The sequence below is a fragment of the Anser cygnoides genome, chromosome 2 (genome assembly GCF_040182565.1).
Source record: "Anser cygnoides isolate HZ-2024a breed goose chromosome 2, Taihu_goose_T2T_genome, whole genome shotgun sequence".
Taxonomy (NCBI): Eukaryota; Metazoa; Chordata; class Aves; order Anseriformes; family Anatidae; genus Anser; species Anser cygnoides.
In genome coordinates, this window is record NC_089874.1 from 38,091,257 (window position 1) to 38,118,438 (window position 27,182).

Here is a 27,182-nt window from a genome sequence, read left to right on the forward strand (position 1 = left end):
GTACTGAATTGCCTGAAGCCGCTATGACAGTGAATGTTTGTCCTTTTGGTTTGGTTTTCTATCCATTTAATTGTTTAAATTTAAAAACCATTAAATATGGGGAGAAATCCATTTCAGTGCTGGAATTCCTCTGTATAAATTTAACTGCATTCAGTTTGGAAAATGGGGTGTATACTACAGACTAGAGGCATAAGAGAAGCCAAAAGGATTGTTTTAGTATGTAAGAAAAGTAAAATTGGACCATGTCATGAATCTGGATCTTATCATATCTAAAGAATCTTTACCGTATTGAGTCAAGATGTACAGGGAAAAAAAAACAACAAACAACAACAAAAACCCGACTGATCCTTTAAAATAAAATTGCTAATAATGTGGTAATTTCTTCATGTTACTTGTCATATGGCCAGACACAGTTATCTGAATGTGCCATACATTTTAGACTAAACAGTGTTTTTGGCCTTTGTGCCCTCTTCGCTCTATCACTTCTGGAGCAAAGATCAAGAAAAAAAATTGTAAAACTTTTAACTTCAAAGTGAATTCATAGATGAATTGCTATTTTATGTGCAAAAAGAAGCACTTTTTTTGGTATCCTATATTTGGTAAATGGTTGAAACAGGGTTGGAGCATAGAACAAGATACTGAAATGAGGTTTCAGCGTACATTATATGAGAAGTTACCACACATCAGTGAAATAGTTGCTACTTATTGTTTGTTCTTTCCTTCTAAACTATACTGACAGTCAAAATCCTGTGATAAAAAAGATTGGCCAGCCAGCTCCTTCATTTTTTATTTTATTTTAGTACTTTAATGGTTGCCTTTATTCTCAGGGTTCAAATAAAAGTACTAATACTGAGGTCTTGTCTCACATTGGCTGGATTTATTGGTATAGGTGACAGGAGGGGCAGCTCTATTTTTAGGGAGGATGAGAAATCTCACAGCAGGCTTCTTTTGCTGGCATAATTTAACTATTGAGAGGAGTAAGCTTGGTATCCGTTTGCAGATCTAGTTGTGTCCATTCTAGTACTTTTTTGGGTACACAGGTGTCATTGACAGCTGGGATTTTCTTTATGTTTCTGTCCACTCTACAGGCAAACTTTCAAATGTAATCTAAATATACTCTCTACCACATATTGATTACATATGCTTTATGTATGAAAGTGGTTACTGTGATTTATTTTCAGTTCTGATTAACAATATTAGTCTTCTATCAATGAAGCAGGAAAGTAAAACATTTTTTTGCACGCATTCTTCAATGCTGAAGAGGAATGTTCAATTCATACATAATTTTGACATAGTGAAATACAAATTAATGAAATGTAAAATATGTTTGAATTCGTGATATGTCAAATATTGAAAGTTTTTTAAAATCAATACAACAAAATAGAGGATAAACAGTTGAATGTAGGAAGCTGGGAAAGTAAGGCAGAAGACATTTTAGAATGGAAGAGCTCTAGTTTCTGATAAACAAGAACAAAATATCTCCTCATCACAAAGTCACTTAAGCGCTGTAAGGCTGCATTATGGGCAGTTGCAAGGTTGAGATAAGGAAAATGAATATAGTTTCCAAAAATTATTTAAATTCTTCATCCTTCTCTTGACCAACCAAAGGCATGCTTGTTTTTTCCAAATGGTTTAAGCAGATGGGCTGTCATGTGGGACACAGACCTGGTCTCAGAAGGCAGGGATATCCCTCAGACTGTAAGCAGAATCAGTGGAGGCCTTTGTTTCACAGGGAGAAGACAGTAATTAAACCTGAAGTAATTGAATGGGGAAATTGTTTTGCTTCTGTGATTGGATTTCGGTTTTTGATACTGTTTGAGTAAAATTTTATACTCTACGATGTAACTTCTTGAGCATTTGTGATATGTAGAGTATTCAGAATGCTACATGAGGTTTATTGAGATACCATATGTGAATATTTTAATGAAAGATTGATGATATTTCCCTAGTATGTCATAGTGATTTAAAAAATAGAGTACTATTTTCCTAGTAATTATCTTCTCCTCTGCAGAACACAATTACGGTATTACCTATTTTCATCATTGCTGATACCAAGTGGTTAACTATAATGAGCTCTGAAAATTCAAACTAGAATTATTTTACCTGCCATATTATGCTAAAGTCTGAGTGCATACTGGATCCGTAGCCCTCCTCCGCATCTAGAAGGTTTATAACTTTATTCTAAGATTTTTGAAATTCATGCAGACTTTCTCATCTTCCCAAGTGCTAGAATTCTAACCCACACTGAGAATTTGTGTTAAGATCATGAGCTGCTTGCTAAGATGCATCTGTTATACATGGGATTTCAGAAATCATTGGCTTCAGGGTATTTGCTCTTGAATCTTGCATCCTTTAACTGCTTGAAACTGTAGCATGCTGCAGTGATGTTTATTCATTATTCCTCTCCACATACACTTGTAGCAAACTATTCAAAAAAAAAAAAACAAACGCTGTTGAAATGGCAAAAGTCTGGAGAAAACTGTTACACCTGGTAATTTATGTGTTTAATTGCAATTGGCTGGTAAAACACACGGATTACTTAGTAAGTTTGCTTTGTCAAAATTATAAGCATTTATATAAATTTAAAATCTAAAGAATGCCTTGCTTATTGTTTGTTGGCTTAGGGTAAACAAATGCTTTATAGTATTTGTTTTTTGCAGTCTCTCATGTCTCTTTCTGTTACAGACATCTTGTATTAAATATTTATAGTTCTCTGTTCTTTTCTAAGTGATTGTAACTTATGAATAATTAAAGAACAGAGTTAAGGGGGAAAAAGACATTGATGTAATGTTCAAAATGAGAATTTCCCATAATTATTCAACAACTGGGAATTACGTACAACTGAAAATCAATGAGGAGAACACAAAGAAGCAGCAGTATCTGATTAGCAAAGGCACTTGGGTTTGCGTCTTCTCTGCTTGTGTGATGACTGAGCAATGGTAACCTTAAGAATTTGACAAAAAATATTAGAATTCTGTGTCTTAAAAATAGACTGTTAATTATCTCTGTTCAATTATCATTTTCTTCTAAGTAATGTGACTGAAGTAGCAACTTGAAGAATTTGCAAGACAATCTTCCTCTGTTTAGCAAGTAGTATGTTTTAAAAAGTTTCAAGTTTTATAATTAATTTAATACTGGCTTATGTACATGAACTGTTCATGTCATTGAAGAGTTAATATTGGTAATGGTCACTCTCTTCTCTGACAAAAAGTAGCCCGAGTTGCCTCAAACCACAGAAGCAGAACAATAGAGCTTGTGAAGTTCCAGCTCTTTCTTTAGAATTACCTTATGAAATTTGTCCAATTAACATTAGTCAAGAAGCTGGTCTGAAGACACTGTTCATCAATCACTACAATGAAGCAAATCAGTTGAAGAATAGGAAGCTGTAGGGCAGAAATAACGATAATTTTTAGAAGAAAAACAGTCTACATTTTATTCCTCTTCAACTTGAGTGTGGTACTTGGATGAAGTAACCCTTAAGGAATAATTTTACTTACCTTTTTTATCTTGGAAAACACCGAGTGACAGGAAGGGACACGAAAAAGACACCAAGAGCTTTCCAGGATAGCAGATGACACTTGGATTGAAATTTGGACAAAATGTATGAATTGGCAGTACAGGTAGATGTGAATGTTTTGCCAAATGAGTGAAAGGGAAATGGTGTGATTTAGTCCATAATCTTGTGCTGAGCGGTACAGTGGGATGAAATGTATGGGTGCATGAAAAAGTTCAGCCCTTTCAATTACATTACTGTGACATGGTCAATCTGCTGTACGTTTTTGTGAGTGTAAGTTTTTGACAAGTAAGGGAATATCATGTGGTCTATGTAACAGCAGAGCAGAGGCAGCATACTCTTCTGCTGTATGACTAAATCAGTAGTTTATAAGAAACACTATTTTTGCTTGTTGGCTACATTTGCAGCATTGAAAAAACATGAATCTTGCCTGCGTGGAGTAACATGTTCTTTTCCATAATATTTTCTACTTATTATTTAGATTGATGTAACTTAAATTGTGTCATAAAGTAGGTAATGGTGATGGCACTCTAAGATACACACTTCACAAACTACTTTTTGTCAGGTGGCTTATCCTAATGTCTTCCTTATCCCTGGGTGACATACAGAACATGGGAACCTGAAGAAATAGAATGGTGATGTTCATAAAATGAAACGTAATGCAGTTAATTGCAATTAATTTGTTCAGTATAGTTCTTTTTCTACTCCTTAACTTCTGAATTCAAAGGAAATGGAGTACAATTATCTATTGTTATATCTAAAATAAAGGTGATTTTATGGAAAAAAAAAAGTGCAGAAAGGCTTTAGCACTCCAGCTCTCACTGAAAATAATTTCCCTCTTGGGATTGAAAATGACCTTCAGCGTGACCCCTCAGAAGGATTTCCTCCTTGTGTTCTTCAATTCTACCATTTTAAATTATAACAGGGCATAGAATATACCATACTATATAACATGCAATCGTGTTACTTTTAGTAATTAAAACTTAGATTCTTCACAGATAGTTTAATGAAGTTGTTCGTAACTGATTCAACACTTTCCTTAATTTGTGAACAGAGGACTGCCACCTCTATCTTCATTTTTCAAAACATCTTCAGTGAGTCTTGTTTTTTTGCACCATTGCCAAAGTTTCTGAAGCCTCACATAATACATCTTCGTTTGTTCGGAAGTAATGTAAAAGCAGTAATCTTTAACTTTTGATCAACACATTGTGTTTGCACATATCTGCACAGAAATTTCCTTGTGGGTTGTGAATCAGATAGGATACTATCTGAGCCTGCTAGGTAGGAAAGTTGGTTAAAAAACAGCAACAAAACACCAAAAAAAAAAACCACCCAACAACAACAGCAACAACAAAAACCGCATCTGTGATAAACTTTGGTAAAGATGCTGGCGAGGCATTACCAACAGGAGTAGGAAGGGGCATGGGGGATTGAGCCAATGCTCTCACAAGCACCTCTTGCTGGTCCTCCTTCGTTTTCCTCTCTGATGCTCAAGAGGAGCAGCGAAGAGAGGTGAGGTGCCTTTCTGCAGAGCCTGTGCTTTATCCGAAATCACAGAAATCTTAAATGTGAGTATTGTGTTACCTTTGTAAGTCACCAACTTTCTGCATTTTTGCCTTAAACTGTGAAGCCTGACAGCTGTTACAGAAGTTACTTATTTTGCCAATTCAAGCAAATTGTTGTTTATGCCTGAAACAAGAAACTGAAAAATGCTGTGCTTTCTAGCAGCAGAACTGACTTGCAGCTATGAATACTTGAAAAATCTGAGATTCATCTGCAGAATGATTGCTCTGCTATTCTGCATATTAAATCTTGTCGACAGGTCTTGGTTAAAGTGTTCATGAAAAAGAAACTTAGCTGTATTATTGGGTATTTAAAACATAGAAGAACTGAAAGTGAAACCCCTCAGATCTTAAATTGTTGTGCATGTGTGCAGGAAGAGTGTCTTGTTTTTTTAAAGGATGACAGCAAAGACTCAGGGGCTTCTTCATTCGTGAGTCTTATTGAACCCTGTTGAGCCAGCTTGCTCAATAGATTCCTCCAGTATATTCATGTGAGTGTCAATTTTGTCATCTTCAGTTATTCTTGAAGCTAAAAGCATCTAGAAACTATTATTCCTTTTCCTGATCATCAATGTCTGAAAAAATAAATGCTTATAACAAACATCCGTTTTGATATAGTACTTTAAATGGTCTGTTTGCCATATTTTAAGTGTAATTTCTTCTTAGATGAGACATTAGGAGACTGAAATACTTTCTAATTAATTGACTGGGGCTTTCGTTTTCATGCCATTAAGTCATTTTTAACAGCTTTCTGTCAACGTAGTTTCCTCTATCACAGTTTAGGACTGAACATTACATGTACCTGGTTTTCATAAATAATTATAGTAGTTTACGTGAGTTGGGTTAAAATATTGTTTGTCTGGATCCAAAATGTACATGCTTTGCTTTTACTGAGTTTGTGAAAACTGGATTCCTGTTTTGCTCCATTGGAGGTGCTACCCAGAAACCTGAACTGTAACTGATTCAATGAATTAAAACTTAGGCTTTCATGCCAAGCATAACTCAGTCTTTGGCTCTCTCAGTGCTCACGGCAGTGTAGGCAGTTTCCTTTGATGCTTCTTATTTATTTTCTTTTGAGATCAGACTTTTCTTCCCTTTCCCCTTCTCACCAGTGTTGCAAGTTAACCTCTGAAACCAAATGACCCTTTATTTTAACACCGTAAATATGTGCTTACTGGATGTTCTTACATATGAAAGAATGCCTCAGTGGTGTTTGAATGTCATTTTTACTACCATATTTTAATATTCAGATATAATATTCTCATTATGTATATTACTTTATAAATGGAGCCATGTTTCTCTGAGTTACAGCAGTTGCTGCTTAAAGGCAAACACGCTTGGCAGCATAAAATTTCAGAATGGAGATTTAGTTGTTACAGCTGATTTTTTAAATTTATAAATGCTACCAGTCAAAATCAAACATAGCATAAGTAGTTACAACTTTATTTTCAGCAGAGTAAGCAATATCAAACTGTTTACTTTCTTTTGAGAAACATATGGAATGGATTTATGTATGCTGAATTAATATATAGTGAAATACCACTTTGATTTAATGTTTTGTTTTTAAAAAGCTAATTCATGGATCCTCAAGAGATCAGGCATACATTTTGCTGCTAAATACACAGCCTTACGAAGAGATGGCTGAACTATTTTGGTACGAAGTCTCTGTTGTGGTTAAAACTGAGGATCAGAATTAAAACTTCAAAACGCCTGTTGAAAACTGGGAGGAACAGGAGTGCTCAGTGTAATCACTGTTCTGTCATTTAACTGAAAAACCTTTACAGGGTAAGCTGTAATCACTTTTCTAGTTCTCTATATAGAACTCACCAATACGACTTGCAGTACCAACAGTTACCAATATTTAACATTTCAAAACACAAAATGTGCTCACGCTGCTATAGCTGGACTGACCTGGAGTTAGGATGTTCTCCTACCTTGCTCAGCCTGTGTCAGCTTTAAGACCTGAGGGAGAAGAACAAGTGCCAGCACGTGTGTGTGTGAGCGTTTCGGGGATCTTTGAGGATGAAGTGTCTTCCTCCTAGCAGCAGTTCACAGCGAGCTCCCTGGTGACATGCTGGTGACACGCATCTGAATGTTGAAGAACCTAAGAATACATAAGACAGCAGCACAAAAAAAAAAAGCGTATACTTCTGATGAGCTGATGAAATGACTAACAAAACTGTTCTGTAAGAAGTTTTCCAAGGAAATCCTTAGCCTAGACTTCGTTTGCAAAACCATATCCTGTTATTTTCCTGCTCATCACAGTCGGTCTTTAACAGAGTTAAATCGTCTGCTCTAGAGGAAACTAGGGCAATGCAGGCTACCATTCTTCTCTGCACTCTCTAATAGATAGTGTAGTAGGGATCTCTCTCACATAATATGTAATATAATTTTCTGGTGTCCCATTTTCTGGGAGTGAAGCAGAACTAAATGAGCCACAGGAGCCCTGAGAGCCTCAATTCTGTTATTTTATGGTGGTGAGGTTCGTTCTTTCTCATGCCTTGCCTTTATATTCATTAAGTTTATGAGATTTTTGATGTCCATTCTGTGTGGTGGACCAAGATGAGAGATTTTGTTTTCCCTGATGACTCGACGTTATGTTATCATGTCTTGTAGGATCTCATTTCAACTGAACAGTTTCAAATGCATTAATTTTAACCAAATTAATTTCTTGATAAGTGTGATTCTGTTCTTCGCTTCCATTTTTAATCAATTCTCTCTTTCTAGTTGTTACTTTGATCCAGCTCTGATACTTAAATGTTCACATGGCAAATTGTTTCAGCTCACTAAAACTGCAGAAAACTAATTCAACAAAAAAAAAAAGTTTTTTTTTTGTTTCCAGAGCTAGTGAGGTGAATTCATACACTGTATGTCAGACAAGCACTGATGCTGGCCTAAGGAGCTGGGGTGGAGAGAAAGAAGGTGCAGCTGGGGCAGGATGAGGAAGAGACAGGGCAGAAAAAATTAATTTGGGGTTTGAAGAAGGAATACCAACACTGGGTGAGACATAACCTCCCCTTCTTGTTGGTGTGAAGCCGTTGGTTTAGCTGTAATAATCTGAATATAGATCACTTTTGTTTGAAGATTGAACTAAGATTTCCTTCAATAATAGATTTCCTTTAGTAATAGAAGACAAAAATATAATGATTTGTTACTTGTTCAGCTAATCTTCTTATTTTTCTTTGCCTCTCATTGTTGCTTCTAACATTGCGTACTGGGTCCAGCTGGGGTCAACCCACCACATGCTGAAAAAATATAGTTCTCTTAAAAGACTTCTGCAAACAGCAGCTATGACATGAATGCAAGTTTGGAAAAATATTTAAATGCTGAGCTCAAATATAGTGATTCACAATGAGTGGGAGGCCCAGTGTTTTCAAAATAGCTGATGTTTTGTCTCCCCCCAAATGCCTGTTATTTCAGTTGAACATTCTTTACTTTGTCTTAAATACAACTGTTGAGTGCTGTGTGCCATTAAGCAGGAGCTACAATTCAATTCAGAAGCTATTGTACTCGATGTGAATTAATATATGTTGTTTCTGAAGTGTTTGGGATTCTGTCAGCTGAACTGTTAATTACTTGGAGAGTTTTTTCTTATTTTGATTTTCACATGCTCTGCAAGCTTTAGACAGCTGTGTTAAAGCACTGTAACGTGCTTACGTTTTAACTTGAAAATAGTACTAAATATACAGTAGTCTTACAGGCTTATGAAAAAAACCTTTTGGAGCCTGATCAAAGATTCTTGTTTCAGCTAAATTTGGATTTAGAATATGCCTTTACATTTCCATCGAATTTTTCTTAGGCTATAGTTTTTAAACATTCCTAAACTTCTTGGTGTGAACCAGTTTAAAAACAGAATTTATATAATCTCAAATACAAAAAAAGGCTATCAGAAGTCATAGCATGCATTTACTAAAATGGCATTTTTGTACATTTCTTATACTGGGCAAGTAAAACACATACATACATCTATTCATGGAAGTTATGGATTATGTATATATATAATGTCAAAAAGCTTTAGCTAGTGCCTCAAAGGAGATGTGTTGTTTCAGCAAAACTAAGCACATGTGTCCTTTATACTGGAGAACTCCCAATGAATAAAATTTTAGTCTGCTTTGGTCTGTAGACATGCTTGGAAGAAGTGCTGCTCTCATATTTTTCAATTAAATGTAGTTTAATTCATTGGCTTGTTTTTATATGCTTTTTTTCTATACTGTTAAAACTAATTCATGACCTCACTTGGTCCAGTGCCATTAATTTGTATGCCTGATTGTGTGTGATGTTTAGCTTTTTATCACTTTCAAAAAGGAATTCCTTGTGGTTTTAATCGTATAATCATCAATAAAATGAAAAAGTAATTCTGTATATTTTTCATTTGGAAAAGATAGAATGCCATGCCCCATTGCCTTCATCAGAACCAGAATTTTAAACCAGGGATAAGGAACACTGTAACTTAAAACCAAAACAATTTAACTGTAATTTTCAAATAAACTTTCCTTTTTCCTTCATGCTATTTATGTAAGTATTTGTAGATGTGGTCCATATTTCAGATGAGTTTCAGGGGAATATTGTTGGCCTGCAATAAGGTGGAAGCATTAACTTGAGAAGATACATACATAATTTTAACATAAGTATTTTACATTAGTTACCTTTACATCAGCACTATCACATTTGGAAACAGAAGATACACCTCTCACTTTTTCTCTAACTGTATGTAACTTTTAAAATCAGTGCTAGATTTTGTGTAACAGAGGTGTAAAGTTTCTGATTTTAGTTGCCAGTTCCTTTTTTTCCTTCTTTTTCTACTGACTCTCACACACAAAAACTTCCTTAGCTTCTTTTATAATGCTCCATGTTATGTTCTGGAACGAGCTGGCAGCCGTACATAGGCAATCAATACATAATAATGATTTATTTTTTGTGTGTTTGCAAAAATAAATGAGTATGTTTATTATTGCCATATTGGTTGAAGAATCTTTTTTGAAGAAAACTCTAAATATTTTTGCAATGAAAAGAGAAGGATAATATGAAACCGATGTTGTATTTGTAACTGATGTGCTGTCTATGTCTGTATTTATATCTCTAAAACCACAGGCGAAAACTTAGAAAAGAATGAATTACTGATATTATATTTCTTATTAAAGTGCATGTAGAAATTGAATGTTTGAAAATATTGCCTTAAATACTTGTGGGTTTTCGTTTAAATATATGTAGCCATATATAGACACACCTGTGTGCATCCTCTAGTATAAATAAGATCTATAAAATTCAGAGTTTTCTGCTTTGCACGGTTCTGAAGAAAAATGCTTAGAAATCTTAAATAAGCAAAGCTTCTATTTATTTATTTGTTAAGCTAACCACTTCCTGAGATAGGCTTATATTACAGGCTAGGTGATTTTGCAATTGCTGCAGAATTGCATTTGAAGAAGACGGGCAGTTTTCACACTCGAATGGGCCACTTAAGCATCACATAAGCTATAAAAACAAGCCATCAATGAGTTATATAAAATGTGCGAAGAGCAGTTACCCTGTATGTTCATTGTGAAGATCATTAGATTCTCTGTTCCTATCATAAAGTGATGAATTGTGGTGAAACTGTTAGTATAGATTTCATTAAACTACTTCTATAGCAGCTTATATGCTAGATGACATGAAATAATAGTGTGATTTAAAACAAAACAAAAACAAACCGGCAAACCCTGCCATGGCCTGTGTTCTCACCTGCTCACGTGTAATTGTTCAGAATATTGCCACGACACTGACCCTCAGATTCACAAACATTTCACTTTATTCAGAACTTATATGCAAAAAAATGTTTTGTGTCAAAGCTGTCTAGACACTGTAAGCGCTTGCAGTCATGTTACTACTCTTGTATGTACATTGCCATCTCTGCGAGGCTGAATGGCTCGGCATCTGAGCCTGTGTGGGATTAATTAACTAGGCATTTGGGGGACCGCGGCTCTTGAACACTCTGTGCTGTCAGTGCCACAGCGTGCAGGGGTTTCTTCAATGCTGTCGAAACTCAGCCACAGTCAAAAAGTCTGCAGGGAGATGCTGGGTTTGAGTGCAAGGTGGCTTGTGCTGGCTTCCATGTATTCGCTTGGTTGGCAGAGCACTCACTTGCGCAGAGTGCTTGGGCTCCAGTCCCTCCTGCCTGAGGATTTTCAGACCTGCAGCTCCTCGTGTGCTGGGCGAATGGTCTCAAGACTGGGATGGAGCTGCCTTCTGTGCTTCTGCTGAACTGCTGGCGCATAACCACAAAAGGAAACGTTGTGTGGGTGAAGCATAAACAAGGGAGGTGGCCATTCCTCCCTGTGTGCGGTGTTCTGGTCCCAACTGCACCGGCTGCTCGTACAGTTAGCTTCTGGAGTCACCAAGTGAGGTGTTTGTAGAGTATTGATACCAGGAACTTTCACTTCCCGGACGAGTGCTCTAAAAATGTGTCATTCTACCACTTCCTCTTAGCATTGTTTCTTCTCTGTACCAGAAGGAGTAGCATGCATATAGTAGCGGCCTATATGCAGACAGAGGCCTTCATCTTCAAATCCCAGGTAGCATAACTACCACATCAAAACCACAGGTAGCTGCGTGAGTTGTGGGGAGCTGGGATCGCAGACACCCCCCTCAGAAGCCAGCAGTGGGATGTGAGGATCCTTCCGAGCGGCCTGGTGCTCCCTTGGAGCTCCGGCTGCAGGCCCCTCATCTCCCACCCTGTGCAGGTTGGGGGCTGCCTTGGCGCTGTAAATTTCACTCCAAAATGTTTTAAATGGTGCTGTACTGAGCAACACCTGAACTTCTGGCTAATTCTTTTTTTGTAAGTTGTGCTTTCGCAGTCACATAAGCAGTTCTTTGTTTCTACCATGAGAGAAATAATAACAATAAAAGTTACCATGGAGAGACTCTTTAAACAAGAGTCTCTTCCCAGTGTGCACTTTTAAGCCTTTTTCTCCTGTTGTCTCTAAGTGCCATAGATGTCAGCTGGGGTTATTTCTGGCTTTTAAACTGCTGGATGCTTTGCTTTCTGTAGGCACAACTCCTGGATAAACTATACTCTTTGTGCTGTTTCTTGTACCAGTTTTATCTGTGGTCTGCTCTGTGTCTCAAAATTTGGTGCAGGTGACAATGGATGTGGCACGTGTTTTTGGAGATGTATTGGTGCTGTGGTTGTTCTGGTTTCGATGGACAGAATTATGCATCCACAGTCTAGAGGCAGTCTCACTTCAAGCATCCTGAAAAGTATTGAGCACACTGCAAGTCCTGTGAATGCTGAGCAGTCACTCCTGTGTTTTCAGAAAAGTGCAGTTTGCTGATCTGTCAGGCTTTATGATTTCAGTCAGACCTAAGGCCATGAGAGACCAGATCCAGTTCATGAATGCCACCCCACTTTCAATGAGAAATACGGCACGTCATATAGCAGAATATGTCTCCTTTTTCATGCCAGACTGTATCTCCGAGGCTCACAAACCTGTTAAATACAGTGTATGCACACACTATGCAATTGCATTTTCAGCTTACGAGTGAGAGTTTGTTTCTCTTTGGACAGTCTTTTATTTGGTGGATAGTTCTGGGCAGTGTCTCAGGGAAAATATCCTTTAAATTCTTTTGTTTATGCAGATTGATTGTGACTGTCATGTTTCTGTTAGGACAGGGACTCGCACAAGTGACTAGCTCAGAATCATTGACCTCTGGAGAAGCAAAAGCTTATGATCAGTGTTCTGGAGCTCAGAGCTGTGTGAATCTCTGCAGTGTATTTTAAAATCTGTTTTCACGGTCATCACATTCAGAGAATGCCATCAGGCTTTCCCAAATGGGGAAATTGCTTTGCCCTGCAGAAATGTAGAATACTGTTAAAGTGGCCTCAAATTTGTCTAGCAGGCAAGCAAAGTAGTCTTACAGGTAATAGATTGAATTATTTCTCTAACACACATATGCAAACCCCAGTTCAGTCTTTAGGAAACAATGTGTGGGAATGGGTTTTCATTGAGATAGACCTATTTAGATCAGATGGCGTCAAGAAATAGCACATTTTTTCCCCCTTTCCATTTGGTGTCTTGGATCAGACACAATCCTTATCATAGAGAAAGGCATAGACCTTCCTTCTGTTTGAAAGTACTGATCATGGTCAACCAAGAAAATACTTCCCAAGCCTTGATGTCTCTTGTATCAGGATGTTATCCTTCATCTCTCACTGAAGGGTTCAGGTATGATACTGGTGACTGAGAAATCTGGAACACTATGCAGTTTCAGCATACTTCATTCCAAGGCCTAAAATACTGGACAGGAACTTCATTGATCATTTCTATGGAGCTGTCCTTTTCTATTTCTTAGGTTAACTATGTAGATGAGGTAGGCTTAAATAGAACTAAAACTTTTGTAAGTTTTGTAGTTTTTTTTTTTAAATTAAGGAAACTTGCCTTTGTCTGAAAGCATTCTTAATGCCCAAATTACATGTAATGAGATTCCAAGGGTCAGTCCTGTGCGATATCCATTGCAGGGGTTTGGTCTGGAGTTAGAAATAAAACAATCCTTTGTAGGGTTCTTAATTTTTACTAGACTCTCCAGAAGTTGCCTGAAGCAGATTCTGCTGGCATTAAAGGTGCGGAAATCATATGTTGATTAATTTTTCCAAACGTGGAACCACAAATACTAAGTTTACTTTACTAATCATTGTTTTCAATGACAAGCTTTTCGATGCTTATGAATTAAATTATAAAAACAGAATTGTACAGTTTTAATTCAATGAAATAAAACATACAGTATACGTGACCTGAACTGGAAATGCATTCTCTCTTGAATCGTTTTTATTTGAACATCTGTTCAGCATTGTAGTCATTAAAAGTTTTCTTTTCCTCCCCTTTCTGCCATATAAGTGATGCTAATTTGCACTGGAACATACTTCAAGTGGAAAACTATTAGAGGGAAAATCAATGTTCCTGTTGTACAAATCTGGAAAAGTCATTTTTTGAGCGAAACTGGAATATAAGAACATTTCTAAATAGGGTATCTATCATAAAAAGATTATTTCATGAAAATATTTCAGACTAAAAGTCAGTTGGAGTTTCTTCTCAGTACATACAACCTTTAAAAAATCACAGCATTTTTTATTATGAAAAGAGATGCAGATAATGGAAACAAACAGTTTTAAGTTCTGTTCTTTCTCAAGAATTTGATTATACTTAAATGATGTGTTATTGACTTACTTGCACTTGTTTGAATCAATGTAAACAGCAGATAGAACGAGCTAAATGACATTATTTTCCTTCTTCATTTTTTGTTTGTTTAACGGCTTATATATTCAGTTTTCTACGAAGGTTTTTCTAGTAGACTAAGGACTCAGGGTTCTTCCATTGTTTTAAGAGCAAAGGCGAACCACTTTTGCTTCCCTTCCTGACCAGGTCTTGCATTTTCCATTCAAGTTCTTTCTAAGGATGTGCATCATCTTTGGAACTGGTTAACCTTCAGTCCTCTCAGACAGTTCCCTCCTGAGTCACTGTCATATTTCCTGAAATTCAGAATGTAGAGTGAATTATCTGCTCCAGTCGTTTCACTTGTGTAGCAGTGTAGCTTGTTAAGACTAATGTGGATATTTTTCTAATATGGGGGTGGGATGCATGTGACAGTGCTCTAGACAGTCTGTGGGAAGAACATGGATGGGTGCAGTAGAGGATGGAGCTAAGCATGTTTAGTGCTATTATGTCTGTATGCTTAGATTAGCACCACGTCCTATTAATTTTATGTAGTCAGATGTATATTGTTTCTTTGGTGTTCATGAGGACCCTGTTGGCATGGTGTTAAACCATTGTATTGTGTACTAACAAAGTTCTGCAAGTATCTGTATGACTATGTGAGGACTAAGAAGAAAGGTTACTTCTTACTGTCTTGGCTGTAGAACCTACTATATATTTCAATAGGTTATTATTTATAAAATAACATGTATATATACAGAATTATTATTTCATTAGCATTTAAAACTTGCTTTGTTTGATTTTGTGTTAATGAAAAATATTAAAAAAAAAGACCCTGGAAAATCATGTCTATACAGAAGAGCAAACACTAAGCCATTATTAATATTTTCATTTGTGATGATTCCAATAAAAATTTCCAGCTTACTGGTCATCACACATGTGGTAGATGTTTTTGAACTACTTTATGAACTTTCATCTGTAAGTTAACACCTATTTCAATATTGAGCAAAATCTTACTGATATATGTTTTCTTTTCTTTCCCCCCTTGTTTACCAGGATGGTACGAAACAAAAGCGAGAACGGAAAAAGACTGTGTCGTTTAGCAGTATGCCAACTGAGAAGAAGATCAGCAGTGCAAGTGACTGTATAAATGCGATGGTTGAAGGCTCTGAGCTCAAAAAGATTCGATCCAACTCTAGGGTGTATCACCGATACTTCCTTTTAGATGCGGATATGCAATCTCTACGCTGGGAACCTTCAAAAAAGGATTCTGAAAAAGCAAAGATTGATATTAAATCAATCAAAGAAGTAAGAACAGGAAAAAATACAGATATTTTTCGCAGCAATGGAATATATGACCAGATATCAGAAGACTGTGCATTTTCAATTATATATGGAGAAAACTATGAGTCACTAGATCTTGTTGCTAACTCAGCAGATATTGCAAATGTTTGGGTTACTGGCTTAAGATACCTGATTTCTTATGGAAAACATACTTTAGATATGATAGAAAGTACTCAAGATAATATGCGGACTTCATGGCTTTCACAAATGTTCAGTGAATCAGATGTAGATAATTTGGGACATATACCCCTCTGTACCGCTGTGCAGTTTATAAAAGACTTAAATCCTGGTTTGAAAACAAATAAAATTGAACTAAAATTCAAGGAGTTACATAGATCAAAGGAAAAAACTGGTACTGAAGTAACAAAAGAAGAGTTTATTGAAGTTTTTCATGAGCTTTGTACCCGACCTGAAATCTATTTCCTCTTGGTTCAGTTTTCAAGCAATAAAGAATTCCTAGATACCAAGGACCTTATGATGTTTTTAGAAGCAGAACAGGGTATGGCACATGTCACGGAAGAAATAAGCCTTGAAATTATTCAGAAATATGAGCCAGCCAAAGAGGGCCAGGAAAAGGGTTGGCTGTCTATAGATGGGTTTACAAATTACCTTACTTCACCAGACTGCCACATATTTGATCCAGAACATAAAAAAGTTTGTCAAGACATGAAACAGCCGTTATCTCATTATTTTATAAATTCATCTCATAATACATACTTGATAGAGGATCAGTTTCGAGGGCCTTCTGATATCACAGGTTATATTCGCGCTCTTAAAATGGGTTGTCGAAGTGTTGAACTGGACGTATGGGATGGTCCAGATAACGAGCCTGTGATTTACACAGGCCATACAATGACGTCACAGATTGTCTTCCGTAGTGTGATTGACATTATTAACAAGTATGCATTTTTTGCTTCAGAATATCCTCTTATTTTGTGTTTAGAAAATCATTGTTCTATTAAGCAGCAGAAAGTGATGGTACAACACATGAAGAAAATTTTGGGGGACAAACTACATACACAGTCTCCAAACGTTGAAGACTCTTATCTTCCATCACCAGAATCACTTAAAGGGAAAATACTAATTAAAGCAAAGAAGCTTTCCTCTAATTGTTCTGGACTAGAGGGAGATGTTACAGATGAAGATGAAGGAGCAGAAATGTCACAGAGAGTGGGGAAAGAGGGTGTAGAACAACAAAACTCTTTGACTGGGAAACGATTTCAGCTCTGCAAAGAGCTCTCCGAGTTGGTAAGCATATGTAAATCAGTTCAGTTCAAAGAGTTTCAAGTTTCATTTCAGCTCCAGAAGTACTGGGAAGTGTGCTCATTTAATGAAGTGCTTGCTAGCAAATATGCCAATGAAAACCCAGGGGACTTTGTAAATTATAACAAACGTTTTCTTGCCAGAGTTTTTCCCAGTCCTATGAGGATTGACTCCAGTAACATGAATCCCCAGGATTTTTGGAAATGTGGTTGTCAGATAGTAGCCATGAACTTTCAAACGCCTGGCCTAATGATGGATCTTAACATCGGTTGGTTTCGACAAAATGGAAACTGTGGCTATGTCCTTCGTCCTGCTATCATGAGAGAAGAAGTATCCTTCTTTAGCGCAAATACAAAAGACACTGTGCCTGGAGTCTCACCTCAGCTGCTTCATATTAAAATCATTAGTGGGCAAAACTTTCCTAAACCCAAAGGATCAGGTGCCAAAGGTGATGTTGTAGATCCTTATGTCTATGTTGAAATACATGGAATCCCTGCAGACTGTGCAGAGCAAAGGACAAAAACTATGCACCAGAATGGGGATAATCCAATTTTTGATGAAAGTTTTGAATTTCAAATAAATTTACCAGAACTAGCAATGGTGCGTTTTGTAGTACTGGATGATGATTACATTGGGGATGAGTTTATCGGGCAATACACTATTCCCTTTGAGTGTCTACAGACTGGTTATCGGCATGTTCCTCTGCAGTCTTTAACTGGTGAGATGTTGGCACATGCTTCCTTGTTCGTGCATGTGGCCATTACTAATCGAAGGGGTGGTGGGAAACCTCATAAGCGGGGCCTCTCTGTGAGGAAGGGCAAGAAATCAAGGGAGTATGCTTCTGTGAGAACATTGTGGATTAAAACAATAGATGAAGTGTTCAAGAATGCTCTCCAACCTATACGGGATGCCACGGATTTGAGAGAAAATATGCAGGTACAGTTTTTATGATGAATTTTTTAGTACTTTGTGTGTGTTTTTGTATTACGATGCATACGTAATACTTGTTTAGAGTCTTACTGCATTTTGTAACATGTTATTCAAGTCTAATGCTGAACAGCTTAAAAACCTGTTTATAGTAGAGCAACCTTTTAGGTGTTACCATCTATTGATGTTAACTTTCGATTCATAAACATATTTTGTTGCATGTGAACTGGAAATACTATTCCGGTGTTAGGCCTGTTGACCAGTCCTATGTCTTTAAAGGAATGTTAGATATACACTAGAGGAAAGTATAGCAAGATTTTAGCTTTAGAAAATAAATAGAAATGTAGGAGGAAGAAATCGCTGATAGAAAAATAATATATTCTGTATTTAAAAAAATTATCATACATGAGGGTATGTTTAGCACAGTTTTACTGAGGTTTTATTTTTTCTCATTCCCAATAGAAAGCAATATTTTCAGAAAAGTCATTTGCATTCCTTGATTCTTCCTAGCAACATTATATTAGAACTACATGGAATTAGATGGAAGGTATTAGAAGGCATTCGCTTAAGATTAGAAGAAATTACCTTACTTTATAGGTCATGTATATTAAACACATTGAATTTAAGGAAAAAATTCCAACTGAGGTGCTTGTTTTTGTTGAACCCAAGAGATCTCACTTCAAAAGTGCTAATTTTGGAGATTCTAATAAAGATTCCAGGGAAATAAGCCCTTTTTAGATCTAGATTAAAGAGGGCTGTAAAGTCGTATTGCATTTAGTAAAGCTTTTAACCATTTACAGACTTCCAATGGAATACCAGTGAGCAGTAAAATTCAGCATCATCATTTCAAATTAAGTGACCTATTAAATTGTCTTACATAATGTTAAGGGGAAACTGGTTAAGGAAATGTCTGAGACTTGATTCTGAATTTGAAAGGCACATCAATGTAGATAAATTTTCTTCATGAATAATATTATATTGAAGAGATCTTAATAGTAGTACAGTTTTAAAATTAATTTCTTTTCTTTTGAAAGAAGACATGGGTTCAGCATTATGAATCTCCCCCATTCTACTTGATATATCAAATTACTGAATTAAGAAATTATTAAAAAAAGCAAGGGGGGGATATTTCGATTTCTAAAACTGTTAACGTATTGCAGGCAAGGTATTGAATGAGCTTTACCTGTAGCTCATCTATTGAAGTTTTTAGAATTATGTCATTTAACAGATATTGTATTTTATGATGGCTTTCAAGAAGGAGCTAGATCTAAGATTTGGAGAAACAGTGAAAACATGCAGGTTCTGTAGCTACTTCAAACTCGTTACTGCATGTCCTGTATTGTTTTCCAGAACTGCTATAATTTTGAGCAGTCTTTGCAGTATGATTTCTTTGAACATGAGATTTTGGAAGATATTTTATGAATTTCATTCTCTCAGTTTGAAAGTTGTGCTATCAACTACATTCATTATTATCATATCTCAAAGTGCTGTCACAAAGATATTTTAGGTACATGTGCAAATATTAATTTTGCGTAGCTTTACTGATAGCTTATATAATGTGCACAATTTAAACGCTGCATAATTGAAGGCTATTAAAAATAAGTAAACCACTAAAAATATATACCAGCTTATGTCAGGGAATGTTAATTTTGTTTATTTTTTTACTGCATAAATTTTGAGTTACAAATTATGATTTTTATGATACAGAAGTACATAATGTCCTCACAAGACAGATTCTAAGAAGCAAATTTAAATATAGACTGGAAGAGAAAAAAAAGTGTAGAGGAGTGAGTTTAAAGCATTCTCTAAATCCCTGTATTCATAGGAAGCCTTTTTTCATCTTTGTTATGTACTATATTTCTATGTCAAAAGTTGATGTTGTAACTTGTTATGTGGTCATCACTGATAAAAGTATACCATCAGTGGTGAAACTGGACGCGATGTTGCATGTTTAACTTCCTTGACAGTGGGGCATAGTCTCTGAATATAGGGTTAGAAGTCCAAAGGCAAGAGTTACAGCCCTATCTTTGTCCTGCCTGCCGGCAGGTAACGTACTTTTTCCCTGTGTTTGCGCCTACCTCTCTGTAAAATTGTTGTTCATAATGACTTACCCATGGTGTTTATCTCATACAAAATCAGCTTGAATAGACTTCCTAATGTCTTTCTTTTCAACTATGGAATTGTTGTATCATTAAGATGTAGTCTGGTTATTAGAAGTTTGTGTTTGCTGGACATTTACTAGATGCTACTAAACGTTTACTGAAGTGCACTGTAAGTGACTGTAATAGATATAATTGAGATACTCACATAACTTTGCATGAATATTCTGTACGTAGATATTTTGAAGTCTATTTTGTGTATTTTGTCTTGTAAAAAGAAAGCAAAATACTTCACATTTGATTCCTGTTAATGGTTCCCGTTAAAACCTTGATTCCATTAAGAATTCCATTAAGAGCATTTGTCTCTCAAGAAAGTTTGTCCAAAAACGAGCCAGCAGGATGGAAAGTGGTTTGATGAAAACAAAAATCTGTGTCCTAAATACTGGTCAGATACCCTACATGGGTTAGATATTAGAGAAAGGAGCACTGAGCACATTTGTAACTTAAATATACCATATTTTTGTGTTTGTTTCTTGCAGGAAAACAAACTCCAGACCTGCGAGAGATCACCAGCTCCCACTTGGTACAAAAATCCTAAATTCATTACAGTGCTGAGAACATTCCCATCATGGAATTTCAGTGGCTGCTTGGAGTCACATTGTATTTCCAATATTGGAAATTTTCCTCAAGTTTGAATACATACTTTTATATTCCACCATATTGGATACAAAAATATAACTATAATAAATTTGGGGCAAAGGTACAAAATTGGTATTTGTATAAAAGTACCTTAAAAATTCACTTAAGTGTGATTCTGTGATAGGAGTGACATCAGTAGTGGAGTGCTGGGTTTGTGACTCACACCAAATGGGAGCCAGCAGATCCGCAGCACGTCTGGATGATAGTTCAGGTATGTTTAAAGTTACAAATGGGCTGAATTCCTCCTTCCACTTCACTTGGCTTATTTGCAACATTCAGCATCTAATAGATTGTTTCTCTTGCTGGCATTTTAAAAGCTACTTTGCAATATCTTTCAGATTTTTTTCGAAATAGATAACCAGTATGTTTTAGAATGCATTTATTTGTATGTTTGATTTTAGTAGTCATATAGACCACACATACTTGTTTTAAACAGATTTTTGCTGTAGCAGGTATTGCATTCAGTTTGAATTTTTAACACTTCTGGTAAAATACATGTGTAATATTGACTGCTTTGGAAAACTGCCAATTCTTCAAGGAAAAGCTGTGTACGTTGTAGCTCGGCTATTACAGTGAGGTATATTAACTTGAAAGAATAAGAAATTAAAATTCATATGTTGCTGTAAAGGAAACTCTTTCTTTCCTTTTTGCAGAATGCAGTAGTGTCATTCAAAGAATTATGTGGCCTCTCTCCTGTAGCAAATCTTATGCAGTGCATTTTGGCAGTGTCTACGCGCTTGGTCGGGCCTGATAATACACCCTTGGTAGTACTGAATCTCAATGATCAGTATCCGACTATGGAGCTCCAAGGGATTGTTCCAGAGGTCTTGAAAAAGATCGTAACAGCATATGACATGGTGAGTAGTCCTTTGTGGTTATTTTATAGGCTATCTGAAAGACTTTCTTCTTAGAATGTACAGTACCATGCCAGTTTTGGAGGGTCATTTTAACGTATGACTTCCTATTTCATGCATCATTACACGTGCTTGAAAGTTACTCCCATGAATGTACAGCAACGGGTAGTGTTTTCATATCAGGTAAAACAGAGAGATTAATATACTGCATGCAAATACAAATGTTTGTACACTTCAGAAGGCAAAGTGATTATAATCAAGAGGATGTAACATGAAGAGGATGTATTAATTTACCTGTTTTGCAGTAACTTGAAGCTGTCTGCATATCTGTAAACCTCTTAAAATTATTTTCTACTTTCCATTTTCATTTTGTGGACATTCATTTCTTTTATTGTTGACAGTGTAGAGAGAAAACTGTGAGGAAATGCTTTTAGGAACTGTAGCTTTAAAAGCAACTTGAAGTGTTGAAATCTGCACATGCCTTTTCATTTTTCTTTGCTATATCTTTCTCATAGATTGCATTTAATTAGCCATTTTTATATCTGTAATCAACTATAATGTTAATTTCAGCCCTTATATTCAGTAAATATGTAAATTGTGTCTTTAGAAACTGGAAATTAAACATTTTACGAGAAGGAAAGAAGAACTGATACATCAAGAAATAATAAATTGTATCTACCTAGTATTAATTTGAAGTATGGAAAAAAAAATCCATTAAGCAGATGAGTGTGATTTGAAATGTCCTCCTTATCTCCACCTAAGTAGTCTAGCACAGACTAATTAAGTTTTTATTTATTTATTTATTTAGTAATTGATATAATTTGATACATCATCTGACAATAAGGAAATGTTTCTAGGATAATTTTTGCATTATTTTTATGTGTTAAAATGAGAAACCTCTCCTGGCAGGATCAAGGCTCATTTAAAGGATCATTTAAAAAACTGTCCTTGTTATTTAAATGGGGGTGGGGGGGAGAGAAACCAGTAACTCAGTTCCGTATATATATATTTAAACTGTTTTTAAAAGTACTTCTAGAATAAAGCTATACCAGAGTCTAAGAAGTACTCACTGATAATTAACAATTTAGGTAGAGCTTCTGTAGCTCAATGATGATGTAAATACAACAGAATTTGGTTTGAGTGGCAGCACAGTTACAAGAAGATAGTGGTATATCCTCTTAGTGGTAGCTTATAGGATATCACTATAATTAGGATGGAAAAAGGCGTGATGGTTGGGATTACGCATATAACACGTACTTAATGAAGTTCTGTTTTGCTGATGGAAGCATCTCTACCCACAGTTTGTTCTAATGCAGCTGCTTGTTAGTTATTAAGCTATTCCAAGTATTTAAAATATTTTTATAAATCTGGATTTTTTTTGTTTGAATGATGTTTAGATAGAGGTGACTCATATCTCCAGAAAGCTTCACAATGCAAATTTGGTTTTTTTCTTTGTCTCTCACATTGCTTTTTTTCCCTTCATGCTATAGTCTGCACAGATTTGCATATATGTGGCTTTAGAAATCTATACTTCATTTTCATATATTAAAATAGTAGAATATTTATATAATAGCATGTTCAAAGCATTTTTCCATCTCCATTTCCGTAAATGGTAAAGACTCCATTTCATAAAAAGAGTATGATGTTACTTCTAACTTCTAGCTCTAAATAATATTGAAGATTAATCAAAATTATGATTATTTTAATCCAGTAAAGCTTACAGATGAAAATAATGAGATGCATTTCAATTTGTGAAACTTGGTCTGACAAATTGGACACAAGGTTTTAAGCAATTAAAATCAGTAGAAAATGACTACTGGAAAATGTAGTGAGCTATGGGAGCCATACTGATAGCTCTTGTTTCTGAAAACTCGTGGGGAAACAGTGGGAGACAACTACATCATCCTTTCCTCAAGAGAAGAAGATATGTGAAGCTATTTAGCTCAGATTTTGAAATTTGCTGTGGTGGCAGATGTTTAGAGTCCAATACTATCTTAGTGTTCTTTTTGTGTGTAAATTGTTTTGTGTTGTAAATTGTAGTTTGTGTAAATTGTGTTGGTTTTGGTGTAAATTAATATAGTAAACCCTCAAAAGGACACACTTTATCTGTCATTTATAAAACTCAATTGTTGGTTTTGGTTTGGGGATTTTTTTGACTCTGTTGATGAACAGGTGCGTGTAAAATTCAGCTTAATAATGAGAAGTCTTAATCCAGCATTAAGAAGGGGTAGATGTACTATCAAAGTAATGATTACATACTTTTGCTTTTGCTGGTTTAGGCTTCAGTGTAGATGAAAATTATATTTCAGCAATGTTCTTCCAGTGTGTCAGCATGCTAAGTATGAAATTATGTTGATAACAGAGATTGGGTTAAATATTTATTAAATAAACACAGGTTAATACCATAAATGCATAGGTTGTCATTACCTTGCATGAATTTTGAATGTGGCAACTGTAATATTTTCAATGTAATTCTGCTTCAGGGTCAGAATATTTGTGGCAAATGAAGGAATCCTTACTTGTCAGAAATACTCTCCTCTTTATAAAATTATAATAGAAAAAGAAAGCAATATTCAGCCAAGATTTTTAATAATTCAGAAGAATTTGTTTATGTTGAGAGTGATTCTAGGGCTCATCTTTGCTCTGTAAAGTGAGAAAAGAAATCAGACTTTTACAGTGAGACAGTCAGTTGCATTGAAATAATTACACAAGAGTGCAGTACTACAGGGGCATGTGCTCAGGAGAGAATATCTTCAGTTTAACACAGATACTTATAATTTTTAAGGAAACGGTGAGACAGATGATAAATGAATTAGCATATCACTAAATACGTTTTTTTATATATGTAAACAAATAGCACATAATACTTCAGTTGTCAGCATTCACTACTACATTAATGGAGGAGCTATAAATGATAAATGCTAGTACTATTTGTAGGTTAAAATACTGTCTCTTTGAGCTTAATGAGTAGTTTCACATCAGCGTTATTAAGACCAGAATTTCACCAAGCAAATAGGAGGATCTTCTGCTTTTATCCATGTTGTGAGAGTTGGGGTGTCTTTTAAGAAGAATGAAAAACAAATATAACTAGGAAGTTTTGAGAAAGACTGAAACTTAAGTTGCATATTTTTCTCTAGCGACACCATGCTCCTGAGTATTTTTACACCCTAACTTCTTTTCACTGTTTAACAATGTTTTATTTTTCCCTTTCGTTCATGAACTTCAGCTTCCTTTATGTGATACTTCAGCATGCACTCTGTTGGTGTCATCACACCCATCACTGATCAGTGCTGCAGACTGAAGCTTGGAGTTAAGGCAAGTGCCTCTTCCACACCATTGCATGTTTTTTTATGTCTTATGACCTTTAAGATAAACCGTAAGTAAACCTTAAAAAATTATACTATGACAAGAGAAAAAAAAAATATTTATCTTGTCCTAAGTCTGCAGCATTATTCAGTGATGAGTGTAATAGCACTGCAAAGATACAGTAGAGGATCATACAAAGGAAGCCAGATACTATTGAGAATTTGACTGTCTGTCCTTAGTGAAGGATGAAGTGTCCCACCTGAAGAAGACGAGGTTTTCTGAACTTTTTGGGCGAGGGTGTTTGCAAGCATAAGGGGAAAGCTAACACAGAAAACGCAGAGAACCGTACTTGCGTGAAAGAAGATAAAGTAGTGCTGCTACAATAATTAGGATTGTTATTAAATCCTAATCAGATAGTGCTGCTAGGTTCATTTTTTCACAGTTCCTTTTTTCTTTATAACACTGAGGTTATGTTGTAATTCAAAATGTATTCAGATGATAGTATAGGAGCTCTTTATTTGTTTCAAATAAAATGAATCACTTTTGTAAATGCAGCCTAGGGACAAGATCAAAAGCATGGCTATGTTTATTGATGGTGGGAGTTGTGAGATGATGAAAATGAGGGATAATAAAATGCATTAAAGCCTGTAAACCAGAATACAGAATCTGATTTGTGGTTAGTAATTCTACAGTAAGCTTACATCGGGTTACCTGATTGTTGGGTCATTTCAACTACTCACTCAAGTTATACAGCTGATTGCATATGCAATCATGTTGAAGTTAACTTCATGTTATGCAGTTGCAAATTTGGCCAATGATATAAATTAAATATGGTAGCCTATATTTTGAGCTTGAACGTGTCCATCCTGTTGGAAAGTAGATACTTTGATACTGCACGTAGAAGAATTATAGACTGGACCAGCACTAGCAGGGTTATTAAAAAAAAAATCTAAAAAGACTTATTATCAAGGTTTTGGTAAACTGTTAATAGTCCTCTCATATTTTGGCAGCTGCTCAATATCCTAAATGTTCTTTGCCTTTAAACCTCATCTTGATATCTACACAGATGAATTGTGGGGGTTGCTTCTGTATCAGACGTATTGGATTGAAGTTCATAATTCTGACAGAAACAAAAAATACATCCATCTTTCGTGGAATGTGATTTTTTCAAGGAATAATTAGCAGATCTGTTTTGAGTTATGCTTAGCTCATAAAATCTGTATTACCTTGTTGCTGATGTAGGTTGTTGGTTATGGTTACTTTCCAAATAACATGAGAAATCTCAGTCATTCTTCTGTGGTTATTGAACTGTATTTTGAGAGAACATGTAGGTGAAGACTTTTCCACTTCATCTCAGTTTACTAATGTTCCAGACTTAATTAGTTGAGAAGCCTTTGTTCCGCAAATTACCCTTTGTAGTTGCAAACTTCTGTGCTAACAAAAGAAATACTAAGTCCAGTGCTGCTAATTACCAGTTTGTCTCCTAAGACATAATGAGTGAATAGATTGCTTTAGCTCTTGCATAACTTTGTTTTGATCTAAATATTAGATTTTTTTATTGTTGCAGAGAATTCTGAGTTCAAGATCGTCACCAATGTACTGTAATCAAATTCAGTCTTTGGATCTGGTGTGCTTTTAAATCACGTGATAGCATCTGACCTCTGTCTGCTTTGTGCACCTAAAGAAAATATTTTTCCATCTGGCACCTTTTCTGAGGAGTAAGCAACTGGCACAGACTGTGAAAGCTGTGCTTTCCCTAGCTGATTTAGAATGTTATTCTTGACTCAATTTATTCTGGAGTCCATTTCCATGGGCATTCCACATTACAAGGAATCCTCCAAAGAGTTGAAGTTGCGTGCAAATGAGGAAGATAGGATAGATACTTAACTGTACCGTGGTTAAATATAAAAACATAAGAGAGTGACTGTAAAGAATTTCATAAACAATATGCACAGACTTAAAAATAACAATAAATTATTTTCTGAAAGTACTGGGAACAGGAAGCCCATCAAAGAGTGTGTATGACCCCTAGTTGATCAAAGTATAAAAGAAAGCTTCAGGAAAGAAATAAAACCATAAAACTAAATTATTTTTTGCATCCATGTACCTAGGGAGATTAAAGGTTCACATGAAACATTGCTTTATGAAGGAATCATTGGAAAATTCATCTCTAACTGAATTGCTGGTAGAAGAAATTACAAAGGAAACACAAAATGACTGAGAAAAAAATACTAGAAAGAGGTGGTATTCATTCAAAGGTTCTCAAGGACTGATATATCCAAACTGCTAATTGTTGTGTGTATCCTCACACTTAAAACTGACTATCAAAGTTGTTAGTGTGGTGCCAGTGTTTTAAAATATTTCCAGGGGAAATCAAGAACTTACAGATCAGACAGCCTGTCATCTGTACTGTGAAAGTGGGTAGAAACTGT

The 27,182-nt window shown here is 35.7% G+C and overlaps 1 protein-coding gene across 2 annotated transcripts in view; it reads left to right on the forward strand.

Moving 5' to 3' along the window:
• The window catches only part of PLCL2 (phospholipase C like 2), a 102,514-nt gene that overhangs the window by 41,738 nt on the left and 33,594 nt on the right, over positions 1 to 27,182 (forward strand). The window contains exons 3-5 of one of the 2 annotated variants that reach the window (XR_010829207.1): positions 15,315 to 17,801; positions 21,244 to 21,447; positions 24,671 to 24,759. Coding sequence is in view for 1 of the 2 variants with exons in the window: in XM_066991872.1 (XP_066847973.1) it covers positions 15,315 to 17,801; positions 21,244 to 21,447 (2,691 nt within the window). In the remaining variant the exon portion in view is untranslated. The remainder of the gene's footprint in view (positions 1 to 15,314; positions 17,802 to 21,243; positions 21,448 to 24,670; positions 24,760 to 27,182) is intronic. The other variant, XM_066991872.1, reaches the window with a different exon arrangement.